The sequence below is a fragment of the Notechis scutatus genome, unplaced genomic scaffold, assembly GCF_049901735.1.
Source record: "Notechis scutatus isolate UNSWTSFEM ecotype Mainland unplaced genomic scaffold, rNotScu1.2 NSCUSCF62, whole genome shotgun sequence".
Classification (NCBI taxonomy): Eukaryota; Metazoa; Chordata; class Lepidosauria; order Squamata; family Elapidae; genus Notechis; species Notechis scutatus.
Window position 1 is genome coordinate 128,831 of NW_028263166.1, and position 14,357 is coordinate 143,187.

The 14,357-nt window shown below is 38.8% G+C and overlaps 1 protein-coding gene across 2 annotated transcripts in view; it reads left to right on the forward strand.

Annotated features, from left to right (window-relative positions):
• LOC113425377 (splicing factor U2AF 65 kDa subunit-like) overlaps positions 1-10,171 on the forward strand; it is a 60,139-nt gene extending 49,968 nt beyond the window's left edge. The window contains exons 10-11 of one of the 2 annotated variants that reach the window (XM_087949051.1): positions 8,557-8,805; positions 9,636-10,171. In XM_087949051.1, coding sequence (XP_087805177.1) covers positions 8,557-8,805; positions 9,636-9,770 — 384 coding nt within the window. In that variant the 3' untranslated portion in view covers positions 9,771-10,171. The remainder of the gene's footprint in view (positions 1-8,556; positions 8,806-9,635) is intronic. The other variant, XM_087949052.1, reaches the window with a different exon arrangement.
• The last annotated feature ends 4,186 nt before the right edge of the window (positions 10,172-14,357 follow it).

Consider the following 14,357-nt stretch of genomic DNA (forward strand, 5'->3'; position numbering starts at 1 on the left):
GGCTGTTAAATACTGTGCGAATGCCTGCTGTGAGCTCTAAGAGAAAGCGGCTACAAAAGAATTGGTCTAGTGAAAGTGAAAGAGCTTGGCAGGCAGAAGAGAGTCGGAAATAAAAAAGAAGTAAAGAGAATTTTGGAAGTCTGAAGACCAGCACGGGGGGGCGATTAAAAAGACTCTATTATCACTAACATTTGGATTGAAGCTATTAAATCGGAGCCAGAAGCAGAACGAAGCCGATCAGGGGAAAGACAGAGCAGCGCCATAGGCGGTATCCAGAACGCTGAAGTGTCTACAACAAAGTAACAGATCTAACTGTCTGAAGGGACACAATCTAATCTATAAACTCTGGGAAAATTGAGAACAGGTCCTAGCAGAGGAGACAGTTCCTTTTCTATTCGAAGGAGATCAGAACAATTGATTTAAAGATCATTAAAATATAAGTAAAAGAGGAAGTCTTTAAGCAGTGGGAACATTGCTTACTGGCAGCTGTTACTCAGCAAATCTTCATTTGCCATTTCCGGTGTGCTCGAAGTGGAAGCTTCCAAAGTGAAAAGCGGAAACAAAAACTCTTGTCTTTGGAATTTTCTTTTTCTTTTCCTCTACCCTTTTCTGTGTGTACATACTTACTAAAATAGCCTCTCTTCTTTCTTACTTGTTGATGGTATGCTACGTTGAAATATGCTTGCTTCTTTTTTTTTCTCCTCTGATTTCCTCTTGATAAATATGTACATTTAGTAATGAAATATTAGAGTGTTAAAATATTGGATTAATTAATTTAGTTAAGTTATTATTAATAGAGATTGTTATAATTTGAATGGGAATATAGGGGAGACAGTAAGATTATTAAGCATTAGTTATTTAACAATCTTAGAGCTCTCTAGACCAATATTATATTTCATTGTGTGGGTTTAACTGTGAATGTAATATATTTTGTAGTTAAGGTTACTTTATATTGAAGTTAAACTAGAGGAAAATATATACACTTTACTAATTAGTTAAGAATATAGCTACTTAATAGATTGATAGATCTTGGTCAATTTTAGTTACAGAACTAAGAATACTGAATGCCAATTTGGAATAATATATTTAGTATTGTACAACAACAAAAACAAATTTTAAAGGAAATGACTACTACAACCACCACTGCTTTGAAATCTGGTAGGAAGGTTAATCCCACAATAGTGACCACTTTGGCAACAACTTCACCCATGGCACAAAAAACAATAGAGGAAACACTACCAACAGAGAAGTCAACTAGCATCTCGAATGCAGAATATCCAAGCTATGTTCCTAACTTTACAGGACTCATTGACAAGATTGCAAGAAACAATGATTAAAAACCACAGTGAAACAAGGGCAGATATCAATGAATTGAAGGAAGAAATGGGGAAACTAAAGATAGAAATGAAAGCGGACATTTCCAAAGTAGAGGATAAAGTGGGGGTGTTGCAGCAGGCCTTGGAGAAAAACGAAGTTATAATAAAAGAAGTAGAGAAAAGAACCGAAGCGACGGAAAGGGAATTAGAAAGGGTGGATGAAGATCTCAAAAGCATGAGCAAAGAAATGGAGGACTCCCTTGTCCTCCTAGAAATGGACAAGGCAGCAACTTACCTAAGATTCCAAAATGTGGCAGAATCAAAGAAGAAGACCTGGAATACTTGATGGCAGAAATACTGGCGGTTTATTGAAGATGGATAAAGATGAAATTCAAAAAGAGTTTGATGAAGTCTACCGGGTCAATACAAACTATGCAAGACGCCACAAATGTTCCAGGGAAGTACACATACGATTCACTAGAAGATGTGTTCGAGACATGATATATAGAACCTCAAGAGATAAAACAATAACCTACAAAGAGAAAGAAATTGTGATTCTTAAACAGATACCGAGGAGAATAAGGGAACAAAGGCGTGACTATAAATTTTTGGCAGCATATTTAAATAAAAAAAGAATCACATTTAAATGGCTTATTCCAGAAGGAATGTTAGTGTCGTGGAAAGAGAGGAAAATCAAAATAGATACTATGGAAAAAGCCCAGCATTTTTACGAACAACAATCTCTTATAATGCCAAGAGAAACAAGGAAAAATATTCCCAACAAAACAAATTACAACAAAGAATTAAGGAGCTAGAAACCCTTCTACAAAATAACCCAAAAGAATCCAAACTGCAAAATCAGATAAGTATAGCCAAACACAAACTGAATTTAATTGATCAAGAGAAAATGACTATGAATTTGAACTTAACCAGACAAATCTATTTTGAACATGGCAACAAGCCAGGAAGATGGCTATCTTATAAACTGAAAAAAAAGAAAGAGAAGAGATTGATATACCAGTTAATAGATAGCAAAGGAGATACATACCAGGAAATAGAACAGAAAAAGAAATCATTCATAAATACTTTGAAGATTTATACAAAAGAGAGGATGTCAGTGAAGATAGAATAAGGAATTATCTAGATGAAGTAAAGGATAAGGCAATTGGGGAAGAAATGGCTGAACTATTAAATAAAGACATTACTGAATCGGAATTGAAATCAGCAATAGAGAGCCAGAAAAATAATAAAACCCGGGCCCAGACGGGATCCCAGGGGAGCTGTACAAAGCAATAGCAGATCAAATCGGACCACTTATGGTGGAAGTTTTTAATGACGTTTTACTAGCAGCCAGGATGCCGGACTCATGGAGGGGGCACTGATTTCGCTGATCCCGAAGGAGGATACAGATCCCAGATATATAAACAATTACAGGCCGATTTCACTTCTAAATACTGATTATAAAATATTCACTTCTATTATAGCAAACAGATTAAAAAGATTGCTAAACTTGTATATACATGAAGATCAAAACGGATTCCTTCCAACTAGGCAAATAAAGAATAATCTAAGAATAGTATTAGACGTACTAGAATTTTATGAAGCCCACCCAGAGAGACAAGTAGCACTCATGTTCCTAGATGCAGAAAAAGCTTTCGATAATTTGAATTGGCAATTTTAATTCAAAAAATTTATAATTTGAATCTGGGTACCAAATTTGAAAATATTATAACAACTATATATGATACACAACAAGCTAATATAATAGTGAATGGGGAATGCACCCGCCCAATAAAGATAGAAAAAGGAGTGAGACAGGGGTGCCCACTCTCTCCCCTGCTCTTCATATTAGCATTAGAGACATTATTAACACGAATTAGGCGGAATTCAGATATAAAGGGATTAACAGTTAAGAAAGAGGAATATAAATTGCAAGCGTTTGCGGACGACATGATTTTCTTCCTTGAAGAACCAAAAGACAGGGGACCAAAATTGATGAGTGAATTAGAAATTTGGAGCAGTAGCGGGACTTAAAATAAACAAAAAAAAAACACCAAATTAATGACCAAAAACCTAACAGAAAAACAGAAAATAGAACTAGAAGAAATAATGCATATACAAGTGACAAAGAAAGTGAAATACTTAGGAATTTGGCTAACCCCACACTGTAAGACACTTAAAGAAAACAATTATGATAAACTGATACACCAGGTAAAGAAAGATTTAGAATCGTGGGGGAAACTTCAAATTTCACTACTAGGCCGAATTGCTACTATTAAAATGAACATTCTCCCTAAATTCTTGTACCTATTCCAAACGATCCCAATTAAATTACATAAAAAGTTTTTTGAAGAACTCAATAGAACAACCCTGAAATTTATTTGGCAAGGGAAAAAACCCAGAATAAATGTAAAAGCAATGCAGGATATGAAGAGCAGGGGAGGGTTAGCATTTCCAAACTGGGAGTTATACCATATGGCCACCTCATTAGTTTGGTTGAAGGATTGGGTGAATTTAACCAATAAAAGAATACTATTTCTAGAAGGCCATGATTTACAAAGGGGTGGCACGCTTTTCTATGGGACGTAGGGAAAACCAGTCAAAAATATTTCCATAGACATTTAATTAGAGACGCACTACAATTTGGAGGAAAATAAGGAAAAAACATTATACAAAAGTACCAGTATGGATTTCAACAATGGAGGCAATGATTCACCCAAACAATTTGGAGCTTACCAAAATGATTAAATACAAAGACTTATTAGACTCACAAGGAAATTTGAAACCGAGGCTGGATCTTCAGGAGCAAGGACATAAAATTGATCAATGGGTTTACCTTCAGATTCAAAGCAGATATAAACAAGACAAAAAAGAATTCGGAATTAATAACAAACTGCAACAGTTAGATAAAATTTTATTAGGATCAAATAAAAAAAAACATAACAAAATTTTATAACTACTTATTAGAAACAGAACTAGAAGAAGAAATTGTAAAAGGAAATATGATTGCTTGGAGTAAGAACGTAGGGCGCAGCATCACATTAGCGGAATGGGAGAAAGTTTGGGGCAGAAACAATAAGATTACCAAATCGGCAGCATACAAGGAAAATCTTTATAAAATGTTTTATAGATGGCATCTCCCCCCTTCGAGGTTAGCGAAGATGCACCCCAACATGAGTCCGCATTGCTGGAAGTGTAGGAAAAAGAAGGAACCTTTTTCCATATGTGGTGGTCTTGTGCAGAAACCCAAAAGTATTGGAAGAAAATCAAAACTTGGTTGGAAGAAATCACCAAAGAGCAGATCGAATACAAACCAGAGTCCTTCCTACTAGGGATTTTTGATAAGCAAATTTCCAAAAAAAACCAAATACATAACAATACACATTTTAACAGCGGCCAGATTAGCCTTCGCTCAACACTGGAAAAAACATCAAATTCCATCAGAAGAAATGATTATTGAAAAAATCTCAAAATGCGCAGAAATGGATAAATTGACTTTGGCGCTAAAAAACAAAGACACTTCACTATATTACGATAGCTAGAATTGTTGGTATAATTGGATTGACCAAAGATAAATTATATATCATAAGGCATAAAAGAAAAGTATCAATACATAATAATGAGGTAGCGATATAAGTTAAAAACAGGTGTGGTTATATGACACAAGTTAAGGTGATGAAAACAAAAGAAGATCTTGCAAACTGTTAAAATAAGAATACTTTTTATCCTGTAACCTCTTTCTTTCTTTCCTTTCTCAAAATTCTTTCCCTCTCTTCCTCTTCTCTCTTCTTTCTTTCTTTCTTTTTCTTTCTTTTGCTTATCTGTGTATGTATTGTGACTGGTTTTAATTGTAAAAATTAATAAACTATATTTAAAAAAAAAAAAGAAAAGAAATGCCTTATTGTATGGGAGAAAATCAGAGAACAGCATTATTTGAAAATACCAGTCTGGCTTTCGACAATGGAAGCACTTATTCATCCAAATATTTTTAACCTGGGAAACACTGTTAGATATAAAGATATTTTGAATGAAAAGGGTGAACTCAAAACTAAACAAGAATTGGGTGAGCAAGGGATTGACATGGTTTGGTATTCATATGTGCAAATACAATCTAGATATGAAAAAGATGCTAAATTATATGGCTTTCATGAACTGACAGAACTAGATAAGATACTAACAGGAACAGAAGAAAGATTGATAAAAAAGCTGTATAGTTATCTGTTAGGCATTAAATTGGAAGAGGAACAAGTGAAGGAGACAATGATAGCATGGGCAAAGAACTATGGCTATACAATAGAACTAGATAAATGGCAGAAACTATGGGATAGGAATTATAAGTTAACAATGTCAACCGCATATAAAGAAAATTTGTATAAGATGTTTTATAGATGGCATTTTGCACCAGCGAGGTTGGCAAGGATGTGTAAAGATAAATCAGCTAAATTTTGGAAATATCAGGAAATACCAAATTATCATATGTGGTGGACATGTGTAGAAGCCAAAAATACTGGACAAAAATACACACATGGTTGGAAAAGATGATACAACAATATATTGATTAAAAAACCTGAAATATTCCTGTTGGGGATCTTACCTGAAATTTATAGTAAAGAGAATGTATATTTGATTATTTATGTACTAAGTGCAGCTAGAATTGTATTTGCTCAAAGCTGGAAAAGTGAAGAGATTCCTACTGATGAAAATGTGATTAGGAAAATATTAGAATGTGCAGAAATGAACAGATTAACACTTGCAATTAAAGAGAACGAGCAATCTGAATATTATAAGATATGGGAACTATTTTATCGATGGTTAGAGAAAAAACATGAAAGCTAGAAATATATAATAGATTAGTGAAATAAGGAAAATATCTTAATAGAAATAAACATGGTAAGAAGAGGATTGTTATAATGATAGATATATATAGACTAATAATAAGTGAAGATCTAAACATGTTATTGTTATAGTGTAAGAGATACGTATATTAATAAGATAACAATGGAGAACTAATAGCAATGTAATGAATATGGTACCAATTTTTATTATTGTTGCACAAGATATCTGTACCCAGATGACACACTGTTAAATGGAAGATGAATTGTTTGTACTTAAACAAAATAAACAACTTTTAATAAAGAGAGAGAAGACAGCAAGGAAGTAACAGGTAACAGAGAGAAAGCAGTGTTGCTTAACTCATTCTTTGCATCGGTCTTCACGCAAAAAGAAACTATAGCCCAACCTACCAAAAACATAATTGTAAAAGACAGACTAGAAACAAAAGTTAAAATAAGAAAAAAATAGTAAGAGAACACCTGTCTGATCTTGATGAATACAAATCACCAGGATCTGACGGATAACATCCCAGGGTTCTAAAGGAACTAGCAGATGTCATCTCAGAATCATTGTACCACATCTTTCAAAAATCCTGGAGCACCGGGGAACTACCAGAGGACTGGAAAAGAGCTGTTGTGGTTCCCATCTTCAAAAATGGGGAAAAAAGCAGACCCAGGAAACTACAGACCAATTAGCCTAACATCAATACCCAGGAAGATACTGGAAAAGATAATAAAAAAAACAGATCTGCCAACATCTAGAAATGAGTAAAGTAATAACTAGCAGTCAGCATGGGTTTGTTAAAAACAGATCATGCCAAACCAATCTTATTTCATTCTTGAACATAGTGACTAAATTAGTAGACCAGCAAAATATTGTGGACATAATATACTTAGACTTCAGCAAGGCATTCGACAAAGTAGACCACAACCTACTTCTTGGTAAGCAAGAAAAAAGTGGGATACATAGCACCACCACCAGATGGATTCATAACTGGCTGAGAAACCATACTCGAGTAGTCCTTAATGGGTCTACGGACATGGAGGGAAGTAAGCAGTGGGGTTCCACAAGGTTCCGTCTTAGGCCCAGTACTCTTCAATATCTTCATAAACGACTTAGATGAGTGAATAGAAGGGGAACTTACCAAATTTGCAGATGATACTAAGCTGGCAGGAATAGCTAACACCCTAGAAGATAGGCTCAAGATCCAGGTGGATCTTGACAAACTAGAACACTGGGCCATATCTAACAAAATGAAATTCAATGTAGAGAAAAGTAAAGTCTTACACTTAGGCAAGAAAAACCAAAAGTACACATATAGACTGGGTGAAACCAGGCTTAATAGCAGTAACTGTGAGAGGAATCTTGGAGTCTTAGTGGACAACCAGTTAAATATGAGCCAGTAGTGTGCGGTGGCAGCCAAAAGAGCCAACACAATCCTAAATTGCCTTAACATAGGGATACAATCAAGATCAAGTGAGGTTCTAATACCATTCTATAAAGCCTTAGTAAGATCACACCTATAGTACTGCCTCCAGTTTTGGTCATCACACTATAAAAATATGTTGAGACTCTAGGAAAAGTACAGAGAGGAGCAACCAGGATGATTAGGGGACTGGAAACTAAAACATGAAGAACAGTTACAGGAACTGGACATGGCTAGTCTAGTGAAGAGAAGGACCAGGGGAGACACGATAGCAGTCTTCCAATATTTGAGGGGCTGCCACAGAGAGGAAGGGGTCAAGCTATTTTCCAAGGCACCTGAAGGCCAGTCAAGGAACAATGGATGGAAACTGATCAAGGAGAGATTCAACCTAGAAATAAGGAGAAATTTTCTGACAGAACAATCAACCAGTGGAACAGCTTGCCTTTGGAAGTTGTGGGAGCTTCATCACTGGAGGCTCTTAAGAAGAAATTGACCTGACATTTGTCAGAAATGGTGTAGGGTTTCCTGCTTGGGCGGGTGGAGTTGGACTAGATGATCTACAGTACAAGGTCCCTTCCAACTCTGTTAATCTGTAACCAGTTCCCAAAGTAACTAGTGCCAGTACCCAAAGAATTACAGTATATCCAAAAGTTATTACATTTTTGAGAATCGGAAATTATTGTTCCTGCTTTGTTTATTTCTGCCAGTCATAAGAAACATAATAAACTGGCTATTTTGTTGACAGAAGTAACACTTTCCAGAGTTTCAGGTTTTGGGACATGGTTTTAAAATAGTATTAATAGGAGCTGTTTGGTATGTTTGAGATTGAAGAAACATACTCTGAATTCTTCCAGAAAATAAAATCAAAGCTTGTTATGAAAAAATACAGAATTTTTGTGTGTGTTTGGAAATGACAGTTTAAATGATTGTATCACCGAATTCCTCTGTAGCTTTCTCTCTCCTCTCTTGCTGCCCCTCCAGAGTACAATAAACCAGACCCCAGTGACCCTGCAGGTACCTGGTCTAATGAGTTCACAAGTACAGATGGGCGGTCATCCAACTGAAGTGTTGTGCCTCATGAATATGGTATTACCTGAGGAGCTCCTGGATGATGAGGAATATGAAGAGATTGTTGAGGATGTCCGCGATGAGTGTAGCAAGTATGGTGTTGTCAAATCCATTGAAATCCCCCGGCCTGTTGATGGAGTTGAGGTGCCTGGCTGTGGAAAGGTACTTAATGGTTGTAGGGGTGGCGGGGTAGCAGGATGGGGACGGTGTTTTAGGGCAAAATAAAGCTATTGCTCTTATAAAGAATGCTTCTGTTCTTATTTGGCTCCATGAGCTCGAAGGTATACATGGGACATAGAAGGGCTCAATCAGATGGCTCTCCTCTAAAGTACAAACCTACCTACTACGGAATGAAGAGGTTGAATCATGGGAATCCAAATTAGGATTTCATTAAAAGTGTGGCTTAGTGTCCAAGAATGGCTTTATGTTTTTTGCCTTTGCAGAAACTTCTGGTAACTCATCTCTATAAAAGTAAATTGAAAAGGCAGTGGGTTTTTTGTTAAGTAAGCCATTTGGTTGCAGATTGGGTATCAAAAATTGTTTTTATTTTGAAAAAAACTGGACTGATTTGAGGAAAAACAAGATGTTTCATCAGTTATATGGGATCTTCACAGATATTTGCACACTGGTATTCCCTGGTGATCTTAGATGCATGTACGAAGCACATCAGAACCCACTTAGTTGTTAAGGATTATCTAGGTGTTGTCTTTTAAATCAGCCAGCGTAAAACTGGGTAGCTTTAAGAATAGTAAGGTGGTGATCAGTTCATAAAGGCAGCTATCTACAAATTTAGTATGGTAAGTAAATTAAGACTAGATGCATGGAAGAAACATTTCATGAGAATCAAATTACAATGGAAGTACAGTTGCTTCAGTTTATTTTCCCAGTCACACTCTTATATGTGTGATCTGGGCCAGATTTGAATCCTTTAATTGTCATTTTTAAAAAATGTACCACTAATTATCTTCTCTTTTGTCCCCTCACTCTTCTAGATATTTGTGGAGTTCACATCTGTCTTTGACTGTCAGAAGGCCATGCAAGGCCTCACTGGACGCAAGTTTGCAAACCGGGTTGTTGTGACCAAGTACTGCGATCCTGACTCCTATCATCGCCGAGACTTCTGGTAGCCCAGCCCTTGAACCAGCCTTGAGGGGGTTTTGTGGAGGCAACTCGCTGGCCAGAGAAGCTCCTTTAGCAGCATAGGCTGTTTATATTTTATGGTCAAAACCTGTATTCCCCCCTCCATTTTTCCCGGTTCCTTCCTTTTCTAAACCTGCCATCTGCCCACCCACCCATGCCCCCACTGGTTTTCCAATAATGGTTACTTTGTAGTCAAAATGTTGTCTCTTATCCCATATTTCCCCTCCCTCCTTTCTCTGTGATGTTTCAGATTTTTTTTTTGCTAAAAGAAGTTTTGCTGTCAAAACAGTAGGCCTGTTTTTGTTGTATTTTCCTTTCTTCTACGTTGTGTGTATGGACAACTGTTTATCTAATGTTGTCTCTCATAATTAAAATTTTTTTTTCCCAATTCCCTGGTGTCATTGGGGCAACTTCCTCAATTTTAAATCCCTGATTGTAAACTGAGATGATTTCACATGCTTTTCAAAGGGAAATTTATCAACAAAGATGCTGACAGTATCAAAACCTATCAGAAACGTACTGGTAATCCTTATTTAATGATAGTTATTGGGATCAGAATTTGTCGCTAAATGCTGTAAAATGCAATGTTACATGACTGCCACTTAGTTTTGGGACTTCTGTTAGCTGGCATTAAGTGCAACATCAAGTGATCACCATTTGCAACTTCCTGCTGGGTTCCCCATTGACTCAGAAGCTGGCAGTGAAGATTGCAAATGGCAATCATGTTACCATAGGATGTTGCAATGTCATAATTGCAAGCCAGGCACCAAGCACCTGGATCATGATCACATGATCATGTGGTTGCTCTAAGGGCTGCAATTGTGAGAACCAGGTGTAAGTATCATGAGCAACTTTGGTCGCTGAATAAATGATCATTAAAGGAGAGCTGCCTGTACAAGTGTAATGCTGGTTGCATCTTAAGAACAGAAGATGGAAGTTGTTATTTTTAACTAGGCTATCATTTTTGAGTTCTGCCAGAAGAATTCTGCACACTGTTTATGTAATGTAAAAATTGGCAAATCTGTGACTACAGATTTCTCAGATGGTGTTTTTGTGGGACTATGTTTGGGTGCAAATAGCTTGTATTCCTTAGGTCAATACTGTGTTGTATTTGTAGATGATGTTGCACAGGCATCAGTTCCATTGGTTTAAAGTGCAGGAGGCTGAGCTTTTGGTAACCTTGAGCAGATTGAAATGCCAGTACATGGTACTCTGGATCTATAATCTTTCAAAAAAATCTTCATTTTTATTCAATTCCTTTCCACAAAGCTATTTCTTCCCCTTAGAGCGGGTGTCGGCAACCCGTGGCTCCAGAACTGCATGCGGCTCTTTGGGCCCTCTGCTGCAGCTCCCTGTCCCATCACTGGCTGGCCCCACCTCTCGCCCTCCCCTCCCTCACTCTTCGCCTGGCCTGAGAAGATAGGAGTGACGGTGGGGGATGGAGAAGTGGCTGGGGTTGATTCTCTGGTGCCTCACTCTTGCTGGAACTTCTTCTGGACCTTGTTGGTGCTGGGCGTGCCTCAGTTGCTTGGGGAAATGCATAACCTGCTCTCCGCCCCGAGACACTGGCCCGACCTGGCTGCAACAGACACAGGCCTCGCTAACATGAGGGCTGGAGGGGTGGGAATGGGATCCAGGAGGAGGGGACAACAGAAAGTGGGATGGGCCCGCAGTGCCCAGCCGCAGCTTTAAGAAGCTCAGGGCAGCGAGAAAAGAGGACTGGCCCCGCCGAAGCTTGCACGTCCACCCCGGGGGTCAGGCTTGGAGAAAGCCGGAGCGCCCTTGTCAAAGATGCTCACCCATCAGCTGGTCTCCCCCTCTTTCTGTCTCTGTCTCTCTCCCTACCTACCTACCATGGTCAGAGCAATATAGTTAGATTTTCAATTAGCATTACTAGAGCAGGAATGCAAACAAGGGCAGGGTTTTTCAAATCAGGTTGCACAGAACCTGAGGTTCCATGACCACTTGATGGGATTCCACAAGAGACTGAGAGAGAGAGAAAGAGATACGGGGGCGTGGAGGGAGAGAGAGGGAAACATAGGAGAAGATAGAGGGTGAGAGAGACAGATACAGAGAGAGGATGGAGAGGGGGGATGGGGAGAGAGACACAGGTACAGAGGGGGAGAGGGGAAGATAGAGGGGGAAGGAGAGAGAAAGAGAAAAGTGTTTTGTGGTTTTAGGTGTTTTTAACATTAATAATCGGTTCTCTGCCCTAATGACTGGCTGGGTAGGCGTGGCTGGGGGTCATGTGACTGGGTGGGAGTGATGTTAAGTTGCCCATGCCCACCCAGGTTTTGTGGCTCCTGGTGGTTTTTTTTTCTGTGTGAAACGGGTCCAAATGGCTCTGAGTGTTTAAAGTTGCAGACCCCTGCCTTAGAGGTACAAGTGCATATTTAAGACTGGTCAATTCATGCTGAGAAGTTTATCCTGAGGAATTGCTGAATAAGTCTTCCAACATTTCTATGGCAATATTTCACTGCCCAATAAAACGGTGGCCCATACCAACGTCTAGCAATAGAAATAATGAAATTAGCATGATCTCTCACATAATCTGTTCAGGTTGCAAGGATTAAACTGTATTTCCTGCAGAAATTTTGTTACTACTGAATTCTGACTTATTTAGAAACACGCCACTATAGTTTATGTAATGCTTTTTCTAAAACTGTTGCCTCAGCTAAAAAAAAACTGAGCTTAGAGCAGGGCTGTCAAACTCGCGGCCTGCCTGGCCTGCCTGCCTGCCTGCTTATCTGTCTGTCTGTCTGTCTGTCTGTCTGTCTGTCTGTCTATCTATCTATCTATCTATCTATCTATCTATCTATCTATCTATGCATCTCTCTCTCTCTATGCATCTCTGTTTATCTATCTATCTATCTATCTTCTATGCATCTATCATCTATCATCTATCTATCTCTATCACAATCTATCTATCAATGCATCTATATCTATCTATCTATCCATCATCTATCTATCTATGCATCTATCTATCTATCTATCTATCTATCTATCTATCTATCTATCTATCTATCTATCTATCTTTCTATCTACCCATCTATGCCTCTATCTATTTATATTTCTATATCTATCTATGCATCTCTATATCTATCTATCTATCTATCTATCTATCTATCTATCTATCTATCTATATCTATACATCTATCTATCTATCTATCTATCTATCTATCTATCTATCTATCTATCTATGCATATCTCTCTATGCATCTATCTATCTATCTATCTATCTATCTATCTATCTATCTATCTATCTATCTATCTATCTATCTATCTATGCATCTATCTATCTATCTATCTATCTATCTATCTATCTATCTATCTATCTATCTATCTATCTATCTATGGCATTCAGCTTTGTTCGGGTATTTTCCCACGTCATTGTAGTTGTGCTTTTAAAGTTGTAGCAACGTTTCGGCAGAATCTCCAGTCCTCAGCAGTAGTTCTGAAATCTGTTTGGCAATCCCGAAATGCCTATAAATCACAATGCCTCAGATAATCTTCACAGTACTTTCGCTCTAACAAGACACTTTGCTTCTGGCAAATTTCTCAAGCCAATCCGTTTCCTTTTATCCCCTAAGGGGGCGTGTTAGTCTCATCAATTAATCATCGGCTCGACGCCTCCTTCCTAATTGAGATTGACGTCTCAATCTCCGTCTATTTCTCACATCAAGCCAGGATCCCTCAAATCCCTCCTCCTCTCCTGAAACCTCTCGCCCATTTTCCTGATCATCTGCCACCGGCTGCTGCATAATCAGAGAGGGCGACCTGGGGGAGGTAGAAGACTCTGACAGCTCTAATAAATTAGGCTTGTCTCTCATAGCCAAGTCCACTTCCTCATCCTGGCTATCCTCAAAATCACTCAGCAATGCAGGCTCAAATTTCACTGCCAGATCCTCTTCACTCGAGCTCACATCTGCCAACGAAACAGATTCAAATCCCGGAGTCACAACACTATCCCTCACCGCAGGGCCCTTCCCCCGAGTCTGACGATCCGGATGCGGTTTTGACGGGAAGCGTTCATGGAACCTCCGAATCATGTCTGGGGCATGAATTGTGGAAGCATCCGTCCATGAAAAAACTTCCGAGCCATCCGCTCTCCTCCCGACGAGGTACTGGAAGCGTCCCTTTAGCCAGCGAGAATCAGTAATGCTGACCAACGTGTCATCAACATCAGCCTCCTCACTGGGTGTTGATGGGGAAACCGCACCAGCTGGAGAACGAAGAGCCACACTCTGGGGAATCAGGAACCAGGAGGGAACGATGGAAGACAGGATGAATGCGCATGGAGCGCGGTAGGGTAAGTCGATACGCCACGGGATTGATGACCACCTCAATAGGGAATGGACTGATGAAACGGTGGTCCAACTTCTTAATTGGGCGATCGACCCGAAGGTGTCTTGTGGATAACCACACCTTGTCACCCACAGCTAGCGGAGGTGTCGGCCGACGAGAACGATCCGCAAACCATTTGTAGTCTTCCTTCACCCGTTCTAATTGTTGCGCCACTAATCGGTGAACCGACTGCAATTCCTCGAGAAACTCTTGTGTTTCTGGAACCGGGG